Source organism: Macrobrachium nipponense, chromosome 21 (assembly GCF_015104395.2).
Source record: "Macrobrachium nipponense isolate FS-2020 chromosome 21, ASM1510439v2, whole genome shotgun sequence".
Classification (NCBI taxonomy): domain Eukaryota; kingdom Metazoa; phylum Arthropoda; class Malacostraca; order Decapoda; family Palaemonidae; genus Macrobrachium; species Macrobrachium nipponense.
Genome location: NC_087212.1, coordinates 68555105 through 68578988, shown reverse-complemented (window position 1 = coordinate 68578988; position 23884 = coordinate 68555105). Strand labels below are relative to the sequence as shown.

The 23884-nt window shown below is 44.8% G+C and overlaps 1 protein-coding gene across 1 annotated transcript in view; it reads right to left on the bottom strand.

Moving 5' to 3' along the window:
* The window catches only part of LOC135198111 (ubiquitin-protein ligase E3C-like), a gene marked incomplete at its 3' end in the record, with an annotated part of 85671 nt that extends 67221 nt beyond the window's left edge, over positions 1 to 18450 (bottom strand). Inside the window, 4 exon segments of the mRNA XM_064225572.1 lie at positions 1735 to 1890; positions 1892 to 1931; positions 2161 to 2325; positions 18303 to 18450. Coding sequence (XP_064081642.1) covers positions 1735 to 1890; positions 1892 to 1931; positions 2161 to 2300 — 336 coding nt within the window.
* Positions 18451 to 23884: the final 5434 nt, after the last annotated feature.

Below are 23884 nucleotides of genomic sequence, written 5' to 3'. Positions count from 1 at the left end.
CCTCCTTACGAGACTCCTGATGATGAGGAGATCGAGGACGCACCGGGCTAACACGAAGAGGCGAGCGAACTTCCAACTGACGTGAAATCCTCTTGTTTTGATAGGGATCATCTCTTCATCCTCCGATGAAAAAATCTCAGGGCTACTCCACCCTTCTTGGTCGAAAGCCCTTTCCTCCTGTGAAGAGGACACGGAAAGTATGACCTCTTGAGAGGACGTGATACTTCCGCGAACCGCCTACTCCTTCCCGAGGCTGAACTATCCGAAGAATAACGGCACTTCCCAGTATCGCCTTTTCTATGGCGTACTGCAGCAGCCTGGGACTTATCCAACAGGACTGCCTGAAGGGACGACTGATCGCAAGTCAACCCCTCTCGCCTCCCTTCGACTGTCGACAATGCCTTCTCCCTTGGGTCTGGGAGCTTGACAGAGGTCTCGGTCTAGGAGCACGAGAGAGACGATCAGGCGCCCCCTCCACAACACTGTCACCAAACACTTCCACTTTGTCTGTTAATCGTTTAATTTGGTCTCCCATGGACGCAAGGGCAGCGAACACTTTCACTATTTGTGGATCAGTAGTATCCTCCAGATACAGCAACTGGAGCAGGAGAAAACCTGGGGGGAAGGTGCTACATCTACATGTGAATGAGCTGGAGAAGACACATGCAAAGATTCATCCAAAGGTTTACTCGAAGATCCCGATCTTTCACTCTAGATACAGATCTTCTAACCCGATCTTTTTCTAATCTCTCCACATACTTCATAAGAGCCTTCCACTCTTTCTCATTCAGACACTGACATTCATTGCACCTATTGTCCCACGTACATACAAACTCCCGACACTTCTTACAAATAGTATGTGGATCTACCGATGATTTCGGCAGTCTCACCTTACACCCTTCTTTCACACAAACTCTAAACATACTTCCTGAATCAGACATACTAAACAAGGTCCAAACAAAATGCGATTGCCACTCTAACTTCGTGAATACGATACCAATATCCAAAAAGTCAGATAACGAGCAGGAAATTCTAACAGAGAACCAACAACGATGTTGCCGGTTCGGCTGGCAGAGAAAATCTGAGGAAAACGGGAATAGTTCCAAGTACCAGCGCCACGGGAGCGGGGTGGCCATCACCTGAACTACCAGTGTACTAGCGGTTGCCGCGAGTTTTGAAATTCTGCCAGTGCGTCAAGAGGATAAGCTATATATATACCTGCAGGTAAGTGTCATGCATAAAATAAAAAAATAAAAAAATAAGCGATAAATATCATATCATTCAATCACAGTCACTGGAAGTCCACTGTGGCAATCTGGTACTCATAATCAACATCTTGTGTTACCAATCAGACATCTTCCCTCTAATGCATCCTGACACTGCTATTAGTCATCAATGTTTGCAGTGAATGGAATGCTATTATTTGGTCAGCAAGCAAAATGGAAAAAAAGAAGAAACAAAATGAATACGGAAAAAACTGAATATATGCGGTACTGCTAATAATCAGCAGCACCAGAAACAGAGATGCAGGCCTAAATAGATAGAATTATAACATTGTTTTATTACTTTTTCACCTTATGGATAGCCATCACTCTAAGGCTCAAAAATGAGATTGTGAATGGTATAATTTGAAGAAGCAATGCATTAAGAAAATCTATTAATCAATACATCAGCTACTGACTCAAAAAGTGCCATATGAAAGCATAAAGGAAATAAAACTGTAAAAATGCTTACCAATCTCTCACAGTCTTCTACAGGATTAAATATGCGAATCAACAATGCAATCAACTTTGATGCTGCTGCTTCTGAAATACCCTGTGATTTTGCTTCTGCAAGTACAATATCGCACTGAAGACGCAACTTCTGTTTAGTCTGCCGTCGGCTGATCATGACCACGTGTCCATGACTGAATAGTTAACACAGCAAAGCCTCTGTCTTCTTTGCCTCTGTATTTGAATATATTCAAAAGAGTTGCATTTGTTACTAAATATACTGCAACAGCTCACCAAACCATCAATCATGATAGTATTATCCACTAAATGTACCTCTGCAAAAAACTAAATATCTTCAGAGTTAAGTCATATGCTAGTACATAATATCCCCCAAACTTTCAGGAGGTAAGGGCAAATTAAACTGTACAAATAATTTAGAACAATAAACTTTGGTTCACTAACCTCCCTCTCCTCTCTGTCTGATTTCAGTTGATGAAGCAAGTCTGAGCGTTCAATATTACGAGCTTTACTTGCACCTCCTAACCTCTGCTGAGGCTTACGTCGATAATCACCCTCAAAACTCCACATGCTTCTTACTTAAAATAACAGCTACCTGAAAAATTGTAAACGACTTTCAAAATTTAGTTAACATTTATTATCAGAATAGGTTGCTATTTTAAGAACACAGCAAATTGTTCATGAAAATACTGAAGATTTTTGACAAACATGTTCCTGCTATCCTTCTTCAATTATTTAAAAGAAGACCCTACAATTTCTCTCTTTCCTGTTCAGGTAGCTTGTACCTGTTTTGTCAGAAAAACCGAGCAATGAAAAAAGTACATCCAAGGGCACATGACCATTATGAAGATCGCAGACAATAGCCAGAGTGCCTATTCAAAGCATAAGTATACATAGAAGAAAAAAAAAAACCGAAACCGTCTTTAGATACCTCATTCCAGCTAAAGACCTTTGAAACAATTGTTTGGGTAAATAAAAAATTTTTGTAAGTACACCAGACTGCCAATGTTAGATTTTATAATTTCTAATAAAATGACAATTTGTCCAAAATTGCATTTTTCCTAACTATACAAACCTGAGGTCCTTTTACAATAGGAAGGTTACTAGCGGCAGCTGGATGGTCGTAAGCTTTCGAACAAGGGAGTTCGGTAGTTAACTGCTTGTCCGACAGTGCGTGCGCCGCGCGACTGGGAGGCGAAGAATCACTTTTGCTTTAGGACCAAGCAAAAAACGCAGCATGAGGAGTGGCATGAGGTGGGACTATATGTAAAAGGACCTCAGGTTTGTATAGTTAGGAAAAATGCAATTTTGAACAAATTGTCATTTGTTCCGACATGGGATACAAACCTTTCGGTCCTTTTACAATAGGAAGACTCACTTCTTGGTGGGAGGAATCCGAGTCTTTTGTGAACAGACTGGTGTTCGCCCAACCTTGGATTGCCTCCCTGGTCGTAAGAGCGAGGGAGGGATCCTGGCCTCTGTCCGATTGATCGGGGTGTGCACCGCAGGATCAATGGTCAGACCTCTGGACCAAAGTAATAAGAGAGAGGCAAGCGTATCTCTTAATACCAGCAAGCAAGAACTTGTTCCTGTTTGCAAGAGGCACCATAAAGTTATGGGTTTGTCTCTTGTTGGCTTCCACTTCCCCCCCCCTTGTTGGGGGAAGTGGTGGATATTCACTCCTATCCCTAGTAAAGGGATAGGATGGGGCTCTGTCGAGTAGCTCACCTGCATCTCGTCCTTATCCAGCAGGGTGACGACCGTGTCCCTCTGCCCACAGGTAGAGCAGGAGGAAAAGATGGGAAGAGAAGCCAGTCACACTCTCATTCACTCATCCATTCTTACAGTCACACCAGGACTCGATGCTGTTCAGCCTGAGAGGGTCTGGGTTAGCTACACGTGTTGAGCAACCACCACGGGTCCCAAGGATGAAGTATCCAAGGACCTGTGGGCAATATCCCGAAGGTAGAAGGAGGTGAAGGTGGTCTGGTTGGCCCAGACACCTGCCTTCAGGACCTATGCCACGGAGAAGTTCTTGCAGAACGCAAGGGAAGGACCAATGCTCCTGACTTCATGGGCTTCCGGACGGAGCGTACGGATGTCGTCACTACCATCAGCCTCGTACGCCCTCCTGATCACCTCACGCAGCCAGAAAGAAAGCGTGTTCTTGGATACTTCTTTCTTGGTCACCCCGGTGCTAACGAAAAGGTGTCGAGTTCTCTTCAGATGGCGTCGTAGCGCCCTCACAGGACAAAGCAGCATCTCATCCAAATAATTGTTGGTGAAGTCCATTAGGGAAGGGATTGTGAAAGACTCAAACCTGTCGTCAGGGATCAACGGTTTCTGAGTCTTCGCAACGAAGTTTCTGAGTCTTCGCAACGAAGTTCGGGACGAAATAGAGCGTCACAGATCCCCATCCCCTGGAATGTTTCACATCGAAGGACAGACCATGAAGTTCCCCTACTCTCTTCGCCGATGCCAGGGCCAGCAAGAAGAGGGTCTTGAGGGTCAGATCCCTGTCTGACAACTCTCGGAGTGGCTAGAAGGGTCTTCGAGTCAAACTCCTAAGGACGAGAGTCATGTCCCACTCAGGGGGCCTGAGTTCCCTGGGTGGGCAAGACCTTTCAAAGCTCCTCATTACCAAGGAGATCTCGAACGAGTTCGAGATGTCCAATCCCCTCAGCTTTAGGACTAGTGCCAGGGCGGCTCTATGTCCTTTGACTGTGGGGACTGAGAGGAGCTTTTCTCGGCGAAGAAAAACGAGGAAATCCGCTACCTGCTGAAGAGTGGCTCTGAGAGGAGATAGACCCTGTCTACGATACCAACCACAGAAGACGGCCCATTTCCCCTGGTACACAGCTGCAGAGGACTGTCTGACGTTTCCAGCCATCTCTGTTGTTGCGCTACGAGAAAAGCATCTCGTTCGCAAGAGATGGTGGATAACAGCCAGCCGTGAAGATGTAGAGACTGGACTGCTCGGTGTTACCGTTCTACGTGTGGCTGGGCGAGAAGGTTGTGCCAATGGGGAATCTCTCTCGGCGCTTCTACAAGCAGAGCCAGCAGGTCCGGATACCAAATGGCCTGGGGCCATTTGGGAGCCACCAGGATCATCCTGAGATTCGGGGTGGCCAGCACTCGGCTGATCACCTTGCGAATCAGGCTGAACGGGGGAAAGGCGTAGGCGAAAAGGTTGTCCCACAGGTGTTGAAGAGCGTCCTCTGCAGCTCCCCATGGGTCCAGCACGGCTGAAAAGAAAACCTGGAGTTTTCTGTTGTGCCGGGTGGCGAACAGATCCACGACTGGACGCCCCCACAGGTTGAAGAGCCTTTCCGCCACGTCCTGGTGTAGAGACCATTCGGTCCCTATCACCTGATCCCGACGGCTGAGCATGTCTGCTACTACATTCCTCTTGCCTGGAATGTAGCAGGCTGACAGCTCTATCGAGTGAGCCGTGGCCCACTCGTGCACCTGCCACGTCAACTGGTGCAACGGGAGAGACACTAGGCCCCCTGTTTGTTGACATAAGCCACTACCGTGGTGTTGTCGCACATAAACACCACTGAGTGTCCCATCAAGCGGTCCTGGAACTCTTGGAGAGCGAGGAACGCTGCCTTGAGTTCCAGGACATTGATGTGAAGGTGTTTGTCGTGATGGTCCCACACTCCTGCAGTCAGCAACTCCTCCAGGTGTGCATCCCATCCCTCGTTTGATGCGTCTGAGAACAGCAGCATCGCCAGGACTAACCAATCGTCGAGATACCTCATAAGACGTATCCCGGACGAGTGGGCCCAAGCAGACACCAGAGTGAACACTCGCGTGAACACCTGTGGAGCGGTTGAGAGACCGAAGCAAAGTGCCCTGAATTGGTACACCATCCCATCGAGGATGAAGCGGAGGTACTTCCTGGAGGATTGATGGATGGGTATCTGGAAATATGCATCCTTCAAATCCACTGAGAGCATGAAATCGTTCTCCTTGATGGAGTCTAGCACGGAACGTGCCGTCTCCATCTTGAACAGAGTCTAGGGAACAAATCGGTTCAAAGGAGAGAGATCTATCACCAGGCGCCAGCCCCCGTAGACTTCTCCACCAGGAAAAGGCGACTGTAGAAGCCCGGTGATTGATCCGTGACGATCTCTACAGCTTGTTTGTTCAGCATGGTCTTGATCTCCTGTCGTAGAGCTACGTCCTTTGATGATCCCGGGACATATGTTTGCAGATGGACCGGGTTGGAGGTGAGGGGTGGCCAAGATTTGAAGGGTAGTAGATATCCCTCCCGAAGGACGTCTACTATCCAGTTCTTGGCACCGTAGCGCTGCAATGTTGCCCAATGGCTCGCCAGGCAACCCCCCACTTCCATCAGCAGGTGAGGGGGAACGCCGTCCCTAGCATTTCCCACCTCTCTTCACTTCCCCCCCCCCCCACCCCCCCCCCCCCCCCCAAGAAGGAGGGCTGGGAGGAGGGCTGATGAACGACCTCCCCTGGCAGAAGTAAGTTTTTCCTTGGGGCTTCGACAGGGCAACCGTCTTAGCAGCCGGGGAAGCGCTAGCCAAACTCTTAGGCTTGGCCGCAGTTCGAGGCTGCCCAGAAGCCTTCGAAATTCCCTGGTGTACCAGGCGGTCACTGTCATCAGTGCACCGCCTTTCCACTGCAGCGTCCACCATCTCTCCTGGGAAGAGAGAGGAGGAACTCCGTACAGGTCCGTTCCGTAATCCAAGTGCCGCCTCTCGCTCAGCCGCCCTGGATACTCGGGTAAGGACTGCGTCCCTACGGTGAAGTACCAGGTTGGCCCACAGGTTTGCCGTCTGATGGGCGAGGAAGGAGATGGCCCTTCCCCCAGACTGACAAAGTCTCCTGAAAGCCGCGTCATCCTCAAGAGAAGTATCCCCCGAGTTTGCTGCAACTTTAGACACTGTGAGGGACCACAGGTCTAACCTGGAGACAGCCTGGAAAGCCGCCATAGCGGTGGATTCCAGGCCCAGTGCCTCTTGCTGCGAAAACCAGAGGTTCTCCGACAGGAGCTGCTGCAGAGACACACCCGGAGTTAGACTGGCTAACTCTAGGTTCACCTGTTTGGGCGGTATTGGATCCTCAGATGGCACGTAGAAACGCTGCTGTCGCAGTAGAGGAGGAGGAAGTAGCTTGTGCGACCCGCCAGATTTCAGCGAGCCATCCTGTCCGGAGACGAGAGACTCGACCTGGTCTAGCACAAAGTCAGCAAGCTCCGATCGTGGCAGACCCACCGTCGGTCTGGGTTCCTTCTTAGGACCCCAAAATGACTCGAGCCGGGATGTGGGCTCCGATGGTGGGAGCGGCGATCCTTCCCCGAGATCGTTGTGCTGACGAATCAGCGCAATAACCTCCGCAAAGTTCCTCTAAATCTCCGGAGTGACTGCATCTTGTGGAGTAGGACCATCAAGTCCCTCGAACAAGAGCAACTCCCAAGATCCTCCCCCTTCATAAGGGGGAACGGCGACAGACCCCTCTCGGTCTCCTCCTGTCACTTGCACGTACGACCTGGTCGATCCTAAGACTGTGCCTGGCACGTACGGCGTTGTGACGGGATCGTGTGGGGCGCGCCCCTCATGATCACTCCTCGGTGTCTCGCCCTTCCCGGTGTAACCCGAGGAAGTTGAAGGCACGGGAGAGGAAGACCTGACGCTCCCCCTCGCTCACTGGCAAGACCAGTGTCCTTGGAGGGCTGCAGGCGATCCCCAACCCACGGTGGGAATCGAGCTGCAGGCCTGGTCATGCCGTTCCCCTAGGGAGAACGGCTGGACCGAGAACAGCGGAAACGATCTCGTGCGTCAGAGGAACTGCTGCTGGTCGCCCTACCCGTCCGGTCCCTGTGGGAGTGGCGGTCAGGTGACCTGCAGAGACCACTGTCGCGGTGAGACCGGTGCATGTCCTCACGGCGCGTCGAACCACTGGCGCCAGCAATCGGGGGGACCTCTTCCCAGCCTCAGCCCGTGGCCGGTCTGGGACCGTCATGTCAACCTGGGTGACCGGCTGGTCGCTACAAGAGCGAGAGCTGGCCTGGTGAGAGTCGCCTGAGCGGCTCTCACCAGCCTGCCGTGAACCTGGCGCCGAGCGAGCTCTGGCGTCTGGTTCTTGGCTACACGGCCACCGGTAGGTGACCGTACACTTGGTACCTCTCGCGAACGAGAGGCCGAGACGGAACCTGGTATAGCGGCAGAACCCCTAGCACCAGGCGAGGAAGTACCGGTGTTAGCCGGTACCCCTCTGGTCCCCGTCTTCTTCTTCCTTGCAGAAGGAGAGACAGGCCCCGCTCCCCAAGGAGCAGGAGGACCAGCGGAAGGACACCCCCGTCCCACCAGGGTACCGAGCGCCCTCCTCTACGCTCTATGGATGGGGCGAAGAGAAGGACCTGGATACCCATACGCGGGGGCTGAGCGGGGCCCAAGAAAGAAGACAAAGTGTCTGTTACCAAGGGAGTCGCGGGAGAGCTTTCCGACGACTCCTTGGCAGGCCTTCGCTTCTTCCTGCCCTCATACAAGCCCCACTGCACCTCCGACCAATCAACACATACAACAACACAAGGCTCGGCGCGAGAGCACTCCCACCCTCGACACCGAGCACAAAGGACATGGGGATCGATTTCGGGAAAACTTCTGAATTTTCCACATTTACGCCCCTCCACCCCAGGGCACAGTCGCCGGGTGATGGGAGGGCACGGAGATTCATTAGATCCTTGGTCCATAGTTCACTTGATTAATAATAAAGTGTATATGAAAAAATGAAAAATGATATTGTTATAATACAATAAAGTTTCATACATACTTACCTGGCAGATATATACTTAGCTAAGACTCCGTCGTCCCCGACAGAAATTCAAATTTCGCGCCACTCGCTACCGGTAGGTCAGGTGATCTACCTGCCTGCCCTGGGCGGCAGGACTAGGAACCATTCCCGTTTTCTATCATATTTTCTCTCTTTCACCTGCCTCCTGCGGGAGGCTGGGTGGGCCACCATTAATCGTACATATCTGCCAGGTAAGTATGTATGAAACTTTATTGTATTATAACAATATCATTTTCATACAATGAACTTACCTGTCAGATATATACTTAGCTGATTGGCACCCTTTGGTGGAGGGTAAGAGACAGCTAATATGGAATAGACAGGTAAACAACATCTGTTGTAGGTATAAAAGAAAAACCTTGGTTCCTACCTGATAGGTGGTAGACTTCGTGGCTGTAGCCCGGTAGTCTGCATCACCTCAAGACTTTAGCGAGATATGTGATCTAGGGCTAAGAGTTCTTGTGGGTCTGTCGATGGGTATATGAACCGCTTACTCGGCAGAGCCTGAAAGGACTTTGTCAATGGGTACTAGACCACTTCTATGACAACACACCTTATGAAGGAGCACAACCAATCCGACCACCTGATCCTAACCACCATGTTAGTATATAGAATTGTTCTGAGTTATCCCCGAACTCATTACAAACAACCCATAACTCGAACTAAAACGCATTCATAAAAAAATTCTCAAAAAAAATTTTACTACTCCTCTAAAAGATATCACAAGAGTTCCTTACTGAACAACAGTGACTGGCCGCCAGTGCAGCACCGAGCCCTCTTTGTCAGCAGAAATCTAGAACATATCTAGTAGAAGGTATGTACCAAAGTTAAGGATTGGTGTTTGCTCCCGTAACCCAAAAGAATCGTATCCGCCGATACGAACGGCCCCCAGAGAAAAACATTTCTCGTAGGTCACGCGAACGTCTTTAAGATAGTGAGATGCAAATACCGAATTGCACCTCCAATATGTCGTATCAATGATTTTCTTTAGCGACATATTCTTCTGAAAAGAGAGAGACGTCGCCACTGCTCTAACTTCATGAGCTTTTACTCTTAAAAGCGGAAAAGAGTCGTCCGGACAGAACTTGTGAGCATCTGTAATGACGCTCCTTATGAAGAAAGCTAATGGCGGTTCTTAGACATGATTCTTGTGGGGTTCCTTAATCGAACACCCAAGACTTTGTCTAGAGCCTTCATTTGTTTCTTCTTTGTAAGTAGAACTTCAAGGCTCTTACAGGGCAAAGAGACCTTTCTGTTTCTCTACCTACTAGACTCGATAAGCCTTTAATCTCGAATCTCTTGGGCCAGGGATTCGAGGGGTTTTCATTTTTTGCTAGAAAAAGTGTTCTAAACGAGCAGAAGGCCGAGTCTGTTAAATCCGACTTCATCTTCAAGGGCATGAAGTTCACCAACTCTTTTGGCTGTCGCCAAAGATAGGAGAAACAAGCATTTCCTCGTTACATCCCTAAACGAAGCTAAATGAGGAGGCTCGAATCTGTCAGACGAAAGGAACTTGAGAACTACATCCAGGTTCCAGCTGGGAGGAGTTAGTTCCTTAGATTTTGTCGTTTCAAACGATCTAATCAAGTCGTGCAGATCTTTATTATCAGCAATCTCTAGGCCTCTGTTTCTGAAGACTGCCGAAAGCATGCTCCTGTATCCTTTGATAGTCGATACAGATAAGCGAGAGACCTCTCTCAGGAACAAAAGGAAATCAGCGATTTCGGTTATAGAGGTACTGGAGGAGGACAACTTCTTAGACTTACACCACCTTCTAAAAACCTCCCACTTAGATTGATAGACTCGTCTAGTGGAAGCTCTGCGGGCTCTAGCGATAGCGCTTGCAGCTTCGCGAGAAAAACCCCTCGCTCTGACAAGTCTTTCGATAGTCGAAAGGCAGTCAGAGCGAGAGCGGGGAGGTTTTGATGAAACCTCTCGAAGTGTGGCTGTCTGAGAAGATCCATCCTTCTTGGAAGGGATCTTGGGAAGTCTACTGTCCACTCCAGCACCTCTGCAAACCAATCTTGTGCTGGCCAAAACGGGGCTATCAGGGTCATCCTTGTCCCGTTGGACGCTACAAACTTTCTCAACACTTGCCCCAGGATTTTGAAAGGGGGAAAAGCGTACACGTCTACATGAGACCAGTCTAGCAGGACTTCCAGCCTTTTGGAAAGGAATGTGGCGAACAGATCTACGTGAGGAGTGCCCCAAAGATCCCAAAGACTCTGACACACCTCTGAATGAAGGGTCCATTCTGTGTGAAGGACCTGGCTTCTCCTGCTCAGTCTGTCCGCCCTGACGTTTCTCGTACCCTGAACAAATCTTGTCAGGAGGGAGATGTTCCTCTGGGAGGTCCAAAGTAGCAGATCTCTTGCTATTTCGTATAGGAACAAGGAGTGTGTTCCTCCTTGCTTCCGAATGTAGGACAGGGCGGTAGTGTTGTCCACATTCACTTGGACCACACTGTTTGCCACAAAAGGTTTCGAAGAACTTTAGAGCCAAGTGAAACTGCTAGAAGTTCTTTGCAATTTATGTGCCAGGACACCTGTGCTGCCTTCCGGTAGCCTGACACTTCTCTCGGTCCTAGTGTTGCTCCCCAACCCTTCTCCGATGCGTCTGAATATAACACTCGGCTTGGGTTCGGAACTTCCAGAGAAATTCCCTTGTTCTCTTTTAGAGGGGACAACCACCATTGCAGGTGTGGTTTCATCTCCATTGGAAGGAGAAAACTGTCGGAGAGAAGTCCCGTCTTCCAATTCCATGATCTCCTTAGGAAAAACTGAAGAGGACGAAGATGCAGTCTTCCTAGAGGAAAGAACTGTTCGAGCGAGGAAAGGGTCCCTAGAAGGCTTAACCATTCCCTCGCCGAAGTCCCGTTCTTTCCCTAAGAAGAGAGAGACTTTCTCCAAGCCTCTCACGATTCTCTCTTGCGAAGGAAATACTCGAAAACCCCGAGAATCCATCTGAATCCCCAGATAGACCAAGTTCTGTCTGCGAATCAGTTGTGACTTCTCGAGGTTCACGAGTAGTCCCAACGCCTTTATCAGGTCAAGGGTCAAAGAAAGGTCCTCCAAACACTGTCTCTCTGTTCTGGCCCTGATGAGCCAATCGTCCAGATATAGAGAGATGTTGACGCCTTTGAGGTGAAGAAACCAACCTCGCCACATTCTTCATCAGGTTTGTGAAGACCTGAGGAGCTGTGGACAGGCCGAAACACAAGGCCCTGAACTGAAGATCCTTCCCCCGTCATGAAACGGAGGTACTTCTTCGAAGAAGGGTGAATCGGGACATGAAAATAAGCGTCCTGGAGATCCAGCGACACCATCCAATCTCCTTGACGTAAAGCCGCAAGGACTGAGGCCGAAGTCTCCATAGAGAACTTCTCCTTTAGAACGAACTTGTTCAGCGCGCTGACATCTAGTACTGGTCTCCAGCCCCCCGAGGCTTTCGCAACCAGAAAAAGCCGATTGTAAAACCCCGGAGAGTTTTGCTCCAGAACTAATTCTATAGCTCGTTTGTCCCACATTTGATTCACCATCAGACGAAGAGTATCCCTCAGTACAGGGGTCCTGTATCTGGCTGACAGTTCCCACGGAATAGTCGTTAGGGGAGGGACTGTCCTGGAAGGGGATAAGATATCCCTTCCTGATTATGCACATCGAAGAGGGCGTCCGAGTTTATGAATGTCCAGGCTTCTGCAAATTCGAGAAGCCTGGCACCCACTGGTGTTTGGAGTTGTCTGTCTCACTTCCCTTTCTTAAAGGGACGGGAAGAAGCTTTACCTCTCCTCTCAGGACCTCTTCTCTTAGAGGGAGCTCTGGAGGGAGGGCCTCCTCGAAAGGGCTGAACCGTAGAAGTCGGTCCTTTCTTGTCAACCGCAACTAGGGGTCTCTTCTTCCTTGCAGTTTGAAGGAGAAGATCCTGTGTCGCCTTCTCAGTCAGTGAGCGAGAAATGTCCTTCACTAACTGAGAAGGAAACAAGAAGTCTGACATGGGAGCGAAAACCAGGGCTGCTCTCTGTGAGGGAGAAACCGCCTTGGTTAAGAAGGCACTAAAATTACTCCTCTTCTTAAGGAGTACCGCTCCAAAGAGAGAGGAGATTTCTCCCGATCCGTCTTGTACTGCCTTATCAATACAAGAAAGAATACTCAGAATGACTTCGGGGTCTAGACCTTCCGAGTCATGAGCCTTCTTAGACATCACCCCAAGGGACCAGTCTAGGAAATTAAACACTTCCAAAATATGGAAGAGGCCCTTGAGGAGATGATCAGTCGTCTCCGCGATGAATCAACCAAGGTTGAAAAGTCCGCTTCAGCTGCCGCTGGGAGAGAAAGGCCCATGTTCTCCCCAGTTCGGTACCAGAAACCTCTTTTACCAGAAAGTATGGCTGGAGGCATACAGAAGGTGGTTCTGCCCAGATCCTTCTTCGACAACATCCATTTGTCCAGAGGACTGTAGAGCTCTCTCATAGAGATCGTAGGTCTCATCTTCAACACCGACGAAGACTTCGGTACGATCGCACTCGAAAACAGTGATCGAGGCGAAGGAGGAGCCGCAGGAGTCAACGAATCTCCATACTCCTGCAAAAGAAGGTCCGTCAGAACTCTATAGTTAGAGAATCCTTCTCTACCGTTAACTTCGTCTTCCGAATCTCCTTCCACACCTTGCGGAGAATCGGCCTGAAAAACGAGAGGATCTTCACCAAGTTCTCTCTCTACTGGTGACAAACTCCTACTAGGAGAGGGACTCATAGAGTGGACAGATTCTCTCTCAAGTCTACAAGTAGTCTCGCGTCTGCTTGACTTCTCACGCCTGGAAAGCTCTTCGCGCTTGGCTGGCGCCTCGCGCTTGGCTGGCGCTTCTCGCTTGGCTGGAGCTTGTTGCTTGACTGGCATCTCGCGCCTGGCTGACGCCTCGCGCTTGTCTGGCGCCTCACGCATAGCTGACTCCTCGCGCCTGGCTGGCGCTTCGTGCTTGGCTGATTCCTCGCGCCTGAGCGTATCCTTATCTAGAGCAACTCGCTCGGATAGCTCCTGACGCTTGAAAGAATCTTCGCGCCTGGAAGACGTCCCACGCTTGTAAGGCTCTTCATGTCTGGAGGACGCTTCACGTCTGGCAGGCGAAAGAAGACGAGACTTCTTAATAGGAAGTCTAGCGTCCTTCTTGCGAGGGGGATCCCTCGAAAGAACTCCAACCAAAGAGGCTAACTGCTCTTGTACTGCTAGCAATATCCTCTTGGAAGCCACACCAGCGTCCTCTTCAATAGAAGAAGCAGGAGAACTCGAAGGAGTGCGATCCTCAACTACCGATCGAGGAGGCGTCGAGACCAGCTTAGCCTTCTTGATAGAAGAGGGGGCTTCCTCCGAGAAGCGCTCCGGGCTCGAGTCAAATGCGCGTTCTTTCCAGTGCCTTTTCAGTGGCCTAGAAAGATCCGAGTCCTTCCACCCTCGTTTAGGTGAAGGAGAACCGGACGACGAGAAACAATCTCGTAGGAACGCCTTCTATTAAAGCGGTCCTGAGCAGACTGTAGCGAAAACAAAGTAACCTGCTGAAGGGACACCTGACCGTTGGGGATTCCCCACAACCTCCGTACGACTTTCGACTTTCCTTCTCCTCTGGGTATGTGAGTTTGGGAAGAGGTCTAGGCCTGGGAGCATCGCAGGACGGTCAGACGCCCCCTCCACAACACTGGGAACACTCACTTCACTAAGTAATTCACTATCACTTCCCTTACCTTGCATGGCCGCCATTTTTGTCTTCATCTTACGAAGAGTAGCCTTCAGATTGGCGATTTCAGAAGCCGAATCCGAATGCAAAGCCTGTGAGGGTTCAGATACATAGGGAGAATCAAAATCATTAATAATAGGAGAGTTAGACTCAGAAAAAGGCTCAATAGGCCTTGTACTCACACCCTTTTGTGCAGCCCGTCTAATTCTATCCCTCTCTAACTTCTTCAAGTAAGAAGTTAGAGTCTTCCATTCATTAGCATTCAACTTTTCACACTCAATACAGGTGTTAGCTAAAGAACAGTCAAACCCCCTACACTTACGACATACAGTGTGAGGATCAACCGAAGCCTTCGGTATCCTCAGCTACATTCACACACTCTCACACTAACACTTTGAATCAGACATTCTATCAGAAAAATCAAAAGCAAGTCCAAATCCAGTCCACAGTAGCGAATGCCAAAACAACGATCCAGTACGTCACCAAGAAATCCAATATAGATGATCAAAAAAGTCTTGAAAAGCGAATTCCAGGAGGTAGTAACAACAATGTTGATACCACCGGCGACAGAGAAAATATGATAGAAAACGGGAATGGTTCCTAGTCCTGCCGCCCAGGGCAGGCAGGTAGATCACCTGACCTACCGGTAGCGAGTGGCGCGAAATTTGAATTTCTGTTGGGGACGACGGAGTCTTAGCTAAGTATATATCTGACAGGTAAGTTCATTGTATGAAAAGAGTACTTACAGTTCACTTTTACACACACACAAATAGTAAGAGAAAACACAAATACGTATCCTGAAAGCACACGACGATGAAGCGGGCAGAGAGCGATGAAGAGCACGTTTACACACCAGCAAGCCGAAAGCAAAAGTGGTTCTTCGCCTCCCAGTCGCACGGCGCGCGCACTGTCGGACAAGCAGTTAACTACCGAACTCCCTTGTTCGAAAGCTTACGACCATCCAGCTGCCGCTAGTAACCTTCCTATTGTAAAAGGACCGAAAGGTTTGTATCCCATGTCGGAACAAACATGCAGTATCTATTCATTGTCCCAACTGGCATTCTTCTTCATAAAAGACTGCAGAACTCACTGAAAACAAAGCAAGATAGGCATAACCTATTGGAAAATGACTAGTTGCACTGCACCATTTTGTCATTAACATCATTGCCTTTAACACTTTGCAATGCAATGGTCACTCTTGGCTCTCCAGTGCTTTATATTTGAAAAATTTCCGCTTATCTCCTGTATCCATACTCACAATTATCATCGTAATAACTAATAGGCTCCCATCTCTTCTGATGCCCACAAGAGCCAAGTTGGCACTGTCATGTATATACCATTCTCCCCAGGGACTGTATGGTGGTCAAGTCTGAGCAATCTCCATCTCCATTCCTTCACTATTCTATCTACATAAGGAACTTAGTTTCCATATGGGGTATCATTTCTAACTCGATCCTGCATTTGACTACTAATATCTTTAATCTCTACTCTCAAATCAACACATTCTTTTAGATACTGTTTAACTGTTATTCCATAAGTCATGTCCCCATAACAATACTCTTTTACGCAATTTCAATCTACTATTTGACTTTCAAATCTTATTTAGCCTGCCCAATGTTTGATTTACCTTTATTAGTCTACACAAAATTAAATATTTGAATGTTTGAACATTACTAATTGTTCCCTCATCAAACTTCATTTTGTCCCTTGTAAATAATGTCTTCATTACTTTTGGCCTTCAAAGTTTTCACTTATCTGGTGCATGTCGACTAAAATGTGAACAGTCAGGGATATTTGTATCATTAAAATTCATCTCTGCCTCTTGGATTTACTACTACTGTTATTCATGTGCTAAAAACTTTGTCCTTTCATTATTTTCTTTTCACTTACAGCACAATGAGGTCTCTATTTATACAAAAATTTAGATTATAGTTTTACCAAATTATCAACGTACGTATACATAAATCTACCAATTTTCCTTTCCTCTAATATCTTCATAAATCTAATGATGAAAAACAACTCAGCAAAGCATATTGGACAATTTCATCACTCAATTCCCATTTGAATGTAATTATTACTTTGAATAAGAAAAAATAACAAATATATAGAGGCAGTCCCAAGTTATTGGGGATCCGGTTTTATGGCACTTGTCAAGCGACAACGATAACTGGATTTTCTACGCCGATCCCAGCTTATCGACGCTGATCCCCACTCAACTGCGGCACCAATCATCGTTTATCATGATTTTCAGTTATCATCACACCATCGGGACAGAACCCTCACCAATAACCGGAAACGACCTATACTTAATTTAGCAACAATGCCAAAGTATCTGCTTCAGCCATGAAAGCAACCCACTTTTCCCAGCTTCACCCTCTAACCATATCAAAAAAAGGTAATTCTAAGCCTTCATTCCGCGGTAAAGTAGACTATGGCAGTTGACATTTTTCTACGTTATTTTACTTACTGAACAAGAATTTAAGGTGATATTTATTCGGACGACTGTAATTAACCCCCAGGGTCCAGTACTAAACACAGCGAAATACATTGAACGTCCCAATCATTAGTGGATGTTGTATTCGCGGTTACGTTTCTTGCAGGATGATTCTAAAGAATAGTTCCGCACGGATTGAAAGGAACATAACTGCAGATACGACATCCAAGAGGGATTGGGGAGTCCAGTGTATTTCGCTTTGTTTAGTACTGGCCCCTGGGGGTTAATTACAGTCGTCCAAATAAATATTACTTTAATTTCTTGTTCAGTAAGTAAAATAATGTAGGAAAACGTCAACTGCCATAGTCTACTTTATGGCAGAATGAGGGCTTAGAATTACCCCAAAAAATTAGATAGTGAACGATTTTATAGAGGCTCAAAACAGTAATGTCCAAGAATAGGATGAGACACAAATGGGAGTTCAAGTCTAATCTCTCTTGATTTAGCCTTCCAAGCCTTCTATTATGCAAGCTTTACATGGTATGTAGCTTATGGTGTTAGTGATTAAAATAGCACTGCCTGTGTATTCTAAGACTTCAAGCCCCTAACATTACTCTGTTTTGAATAATTTCCTTTCCTCATGTTTTAAGTAGTACTAGTTTTTGAGCCCTTGATGATGTTGATAGTAGCAAGGAAATTTCCATTTTTGCTTATCTTCGGTAAGGTACCATATCTTGTACAGTGGTAGCCTGGACTGTGGTTAAGGGGAATAGCAAAACTGAGGTGTTAGCCCTACATTAGGCATCAAATCACAAAACCACACAAAGTAAGAATGAAGCCTATGGGTTTTGTGTTTATGACTAAAAAATAAATGCTTACTAGCAATGTTATTACTCTGTAGGTCTTTCCATACCTGCGCTATCGAGGCAAACAATCGGAAAACCCAAACACAAGCCTCTAGGGTAAAAAACCGCATGGTACAGGGCTGGACCATGTACAATCAGCGTGACTAACCCCCAAAAAAGTACATTATAACGCATCCTGACATCGGAGATGGGCATCAGCCGCGACTTCTTGTTGGTGAGAAACGGAGCTAAAGACCTCTACTCCGGTGTTGGGACGCGTTATAATGTACTTTTCTTGGGGTTGTACACATTGATCGTACATGGTCCACCCCTGTACCATGCGGTTTTTTACCCTAAATGGGAGTAATACCCAAGAATATCAAGCAAATAGCTAAGAAAGAGGTGGCAGCTGAATACATCAAAGCCTAGCCTACATTCGGTTTGCGTCTGCAGTAGGCCTATTTACTTTTCCAGGTAAAAGCATAATGGATTTTAGGATGAATAAGTATCACAATAACCTAAAATAACATGACGTTGCTGAATGAATCGCAAAAGAAACAATCCGACCAGCTAGGTAGAAGGTGATGAAACATCCGTCAAGGAAATAGCTCTACCTAGCTACCGTAAGCTAAGTTACTAGAGCAAAGGAAAACCCCCTCTCTTATATCCAAGATCTCTCAATCACAAGATAATCCCTTACTTTCATTAACATGACGACAAATTACACATATTCCTACAACTTACCTATCTCCAACTTAAGACAAGTTATTCTACATGACAGTGCACTTAGATCAACTTCAGGGCGACCTATTGTTTTCATTTGTTGAAGGGACAGAACCTGCAGCCAATCAAAAGGAGAAAGTAATGTTTTTGTGTTGTTTTTTTCGCCGAGGAAGGTCCCAGGGCCATTGTTACCATAGAAATAATACCATTAGCAATATTTATATAAGGAGGTTAATGTAAACAATCAAAGAAAACTAATTCAAGAAAACTGATAAGTAATCCAAGCAGTAGGTAGTAGTATATTCACACTCTCGGTTACTAAATGAATTTACGGAAATTTAAAAATCGTAATGACTGATGCATCTGATATTTGCTGTTATTCATTCTGAAGTAATTAAGATTAAATAAGAAAATGAAGATACTTAAATTACGGATATTTGGTCATCCCAAAATATCAACTCATTGTTCACTAGTTTTGCGAATCATAAATCTGCCTAACATCGCAAGTGTTGTGTCGTAAGAAAATTTTTATATAATATATATATATATATATATTATAATATATAGATATATATATATATATACTATATATATATATATATATATATATATCTATATGTATATATATATATATCTCGACTACTCTCAATTTAAAACAGGTTCGACACTAAAAGGAGAAAATTAAAAACTTAATACCGGGTACTTTTTATCAACTGTTGTACATTTCCAAGGACATTACACTGAAAAAAGTAATAAAATTTTTGTACATAAGAAAAAGAAAATCATTAACAGACAACAGTTAGACACGCAATAAAACAATCTTACAAGTCCGTTCTTGTGGTGAACCTGGCTGACGTTCGCCTGAGCACCTTACTGAAACCAAGCAACTTTAACTTTTAACTTTAACATGCATATATATATATATATATATATATAGATATATATATATATATATATATACTATATATATTTACACGCTAAGCCATTTCCTCTTCACCATGAGGTGACTCGACACAAAAATAAATAAATAAATACATAAATAAATCCTACGGTCACTATACCACATTCATAATTTATTTGTGGTCTAGTGGATGAACACCCTGTGCAGTAAAACTTTCACAACTTGAGTCACTTCAAAGTCCTACAATGAAGGCTAAAAAGTAGTGCCTCAAAACCCACTCCACTCACGCTTTTGTATTGTGCATGCTTTCCCACAATTCCTGAACTTATTAAAGACCTTCCTTCTTCCTTTCCATTGTCTGTTTCAAACGATCTTCAAAGTCCATTTTTTCCACATGAATAAACCATCTCGAAATACTCTCATCTAACCTTACACCAGTGGTAATCTTTTAACCATTTCTTCTGTGTATGTATCTACATTTTTCTCATTCCTGACAATTATACCTTTCAAACCTGTCCCTTGTCTAAGCAGCTATCTCTCTCTGCTCAAATATTCAATCACACTGTCACCACCATACTATGAAATCACACTTGAAAACCCATTAAGTCTGCTGCTTTCCCTGTTTCAGCCTTCAAATTGTCCATTGGACAGCCTCAACTGTCACTTTCTCAGAAGGATTTGCTGAACCTTACCTTAGCTTAACCCACTTCTAAAGCATTAAAAATTACTTTACTTCACTCCACTGATTAAGCAGCTCTTAAGTGTAACACTTTGACACAGGACTATTATCTTTAGTCACGCAACATTTTTTTTATTTTTTATTGACAAATCAATCTCATTTCAAAAACCAATAACCCCTTAACTTTCCTCACACTATTCCCTTTCAGCCAGTGCTATTCCATAAACGCTGCTTAAGCACACACAAAATCAACGTTTTCTCTCTTATAGGGACATTCATAAGCATTATGTAACTGAAAGAACGTTTTCCCAACATACTACCCCACCTCTGATATATTTACAGATGCCTCCCCTGTCTTCTCACTCTGGGCACCCAAATTCTATTAAGCTCTTTAATATGAAAAGATGTGTAGGAAGTTTAAATGCAAAGGGAAAATGTGTGCACTTACCTAGAAAATACGTATAATAAAATTAACAGAGATGCTCTGCAAAGGGTCCTGAGATGTATGGCGTGGAAGACAGCTGGGAACAATTTAAAACCTTCATGAAGATATCAAAGTGTACGTTTGCATTCGTCAATAGGAATGATTGCTTTGGTGTAAAAGTGGGTCCAACACAAGGTGCATTATGTTTAATATCTATGAGTAAGAATCTATGTTCAAAGCCAGAGAAACAACAGCTGAAGGTGTCAAGTTATGTGATCAAAAGAGAGGCCGTGTATGCAATGTGGATAATGAAGAGAAACTGCACAAACTATTTTGAATTATCTGCAAGACGAGAAAGCTGCGGGTGAATATTACGAGCGTAAATGTTAACCCGACTACAGGGTGACGCATGGTTATAAGGATAACAAAAGTATAGAAGTGGTTGATCTGTTGTGGTATAAAAGAGTAAATATCATAATGATAACAAAAGGAGAGACAAGTCACGTGGTACGTGGAGAGGAGAGTATAAAGAAGAGAGTGTTGGAATGCATAAGGGATTGTACAGGCAACTCTCCTTTGTGAAAGTAAATGAGAGAAAGATGTCAAAAATGGTTAATTGAACTGTATGCGTAGCTTATCAAGAACAACAAGAACAGAAACTAAGAGAAATGTGGAGATACAAAGAAATGGTCAAAGGGCCATCACATGTGATTCCATGGATCGGTGTATTTTGATCAGGTTTGGTTATATGTAGAGACTCGAGGGTGACAGGCTGGTAAAAAGAGTATACCATGATGAGTCGTGGAATGTGTACGTATAGTATAGTGATGTTCAAGAGGTAGGAGAGAACTCTGTTTAGGCGTATGAAGCAGCAAATGTTGAGGTGGCTTTCTGTGCGTGTGGTTCATACACGATTCGGCAATACGAGAACGGCTTTGGCAGTGATAATTACCTCATTTTTCTTCTAGAGATAAGTATAAAACACACTCCAGTCACATGAGCGAGGTTAGGCTGTTAACTGAGGATTGCGAACATGATAGTAAACAATATAATTTGGTATAACTGGTCCAGGATATACCAATCTGATAAAAACCTACCTTGGGAATGCATCAAGTAGTTTTCATCATGATTTATTTTCTTAGAATTTGGGTAGTTAGCATCTCCTCCTTTCACTTACCATCTGCGTGACTGAAAGGTCATGCGAGGGGTTACATTTAGGTATCGTTCACTTGGTGGCGACAATAACCGTGCCCTCAGTGACTGCACTGTGCCTTTCTATCATGCGTCTAGTGTAGTGCAAGGTCACTTACTTAAGGTACACCTACACACACTTTTCATTTTCCTGATGGGTCATAGTTAAAAGGTATTTACCTGCTTAACTGATCATCATAAAAGTGCCTACTTATTCTAATGCTTAGTTCTCTGCTGTCTTACTTCTAATTACATACTAATCATTGAATACTCTTCCCAAATTAATGTGGCAGATTTAAGTTTTGTCTTGCATAGGGTATTGGCTCCATCAATTTGTTTCTATTTCTGTCTCCTCTCCGTTTTATAACTGATTGAGACTCTTAACTAAAACAACTTAGTGAGTGCTTTGTAATAGCTATTGAAGTGTTAAGTGCTTAAAATTTGCCTGTAGTGCAAATGAAATACTCTAAAGACTGTAAGAACAGAAACTATAGAACAAAATTTCAATTTAAACACAAGAGTATATACGTATTATAAAGGGCGAACCATGATTGTTTGCAGCGTCCCTTTGGCCACTAGCTGCGCCCTTTTTTTTTTTTTTTTTTTTTTTTGGTTTTTTATTTTTTTTTTTGGCCTTTTATGTAACTTCATTTCCGTTTCCTTTCTTTAATCTTTCTGTCAAATCTCGTTGCTTAGTGCATCTGTGGAGTTTTCTTCCAGTTCTGTTTTTAGATCCCTGAATTTCAGCTCCTTCTTATACTGGATTTATTTATCTTGCTGTTCAACTACTCTTTCCACTGTTCTAGGCGCTAAATGGCCAAAAGAGCCGCAAGGCTTGGCTTGCCAGAAGAAATTACTTAAAATCAAATCAAATAAAAGACATCAACCACTTAACATAATTAGCAACAGGACGGAGACATTGCCACAAACTTACATTTTTTTTACTGAAACCAAACTTGTTCGGAATTATGACTAACTGGCAACTTTTGGGTGTAAAATCTCCAAGATAATTTGATTGCTAGAACCCAATCATATTCATAATTCACATTTAACTCTGTACTCTCTTTGGACAACCCAGTCATATTCATAATTCACATTTTAACTTTTTATACCCTCGTTTGCGGACAACCCAGTCATATTCATAATTCACATTTAACGTTTGTACTCTCTTGGACAACCCAGTTCATATTCATACTTTCACATTTAACTTGTACCTCTCGTTTGGTACAACCCCAGTCCATATTCATAATTCACATTTAACTTTGTACTCTCTTTGGACAGCCCAGTCATATTCATAATTCACGTTTAACTTTGTACCCTCTTTGGACAACCCAGTCATATTCATAATTCACATTTAACTTTGTACCCTCTTTGGACAACCCAGTCATATTCATAATTCACATTTAACTTTGTACTCTCTTTGGACAACCCAGTCATATTCATAATTCACATTTAACTTTGTACCCTCTTTGGACAACCCAGTCATATTCATAATTCACATTTAACTTTGTACTCTCTTTGGACAGCCCAGTCATATTCATAATTCACGTTTAACTTTGTATTGTCTTTGGACAACCCAATCATATTCATAATTCACATGTAACTGTGTACCCTCTTTGGACCCAGAAACTCGCCTATCCTGAAATACCGGAACACCAAGTTATACACAATAATTTTGGAGATAATCAAGAGATGCAGTGCAGTCTTTCAGTGTTACACACAATAGATCTCTGCGTAACTCATCCAGCTTGGAAATCTAAATTGTCTTAAATACACGAGTGCTAACAATTTCCCCAACACCAAGCAAACTGCCTTGCCACTGAACGAGTTTCCCTTTGGAACCGCAAAACCAAGTTACGGTATTGCCATACTTTGTTTGGTTTTATGTTCAGCCCTCCACAGGGATGATTCCCCCTCTGGCGGGCCCTTGCACGTTTTCAAAATAAGGTGCCTCTTATTTTAAAATTGTCTTTAATGTTTTCTCGTCAGTATCATAGCTCCTGCAGAATAGGAGACTCTTTAGTTCTGTTTAAAATCTGCTTTCTTCTTGTATGATCTTCATTTCAGGCGGTATTTTGTTGTATAGTCTTGGGCACAATGTACAAATGCTCTCTCGCCTGACTTACAATTTGTTCTAGGTTCAAATAACATATATGCTTCACTTGAATGTCTGATTGCAATATTCATTTCAGGTCTAAAGACGCTTAAGCAGTTTCTCAGTTATGTTGGTTCACCATATTCTAGTGGTTTAAAGACTATAATAAGAAGTATTTTATATTCTATTCTTGCTTTTACTGGGAGCCAACGTAGCCCGATAGTGCTGGGGTTATCCTATCACGGGAACGCAGTCCTTTTAATAATCTGGCAGCTCTATTTTGTACTCTTTGCAACTTTCTTAGTAGGTTGTT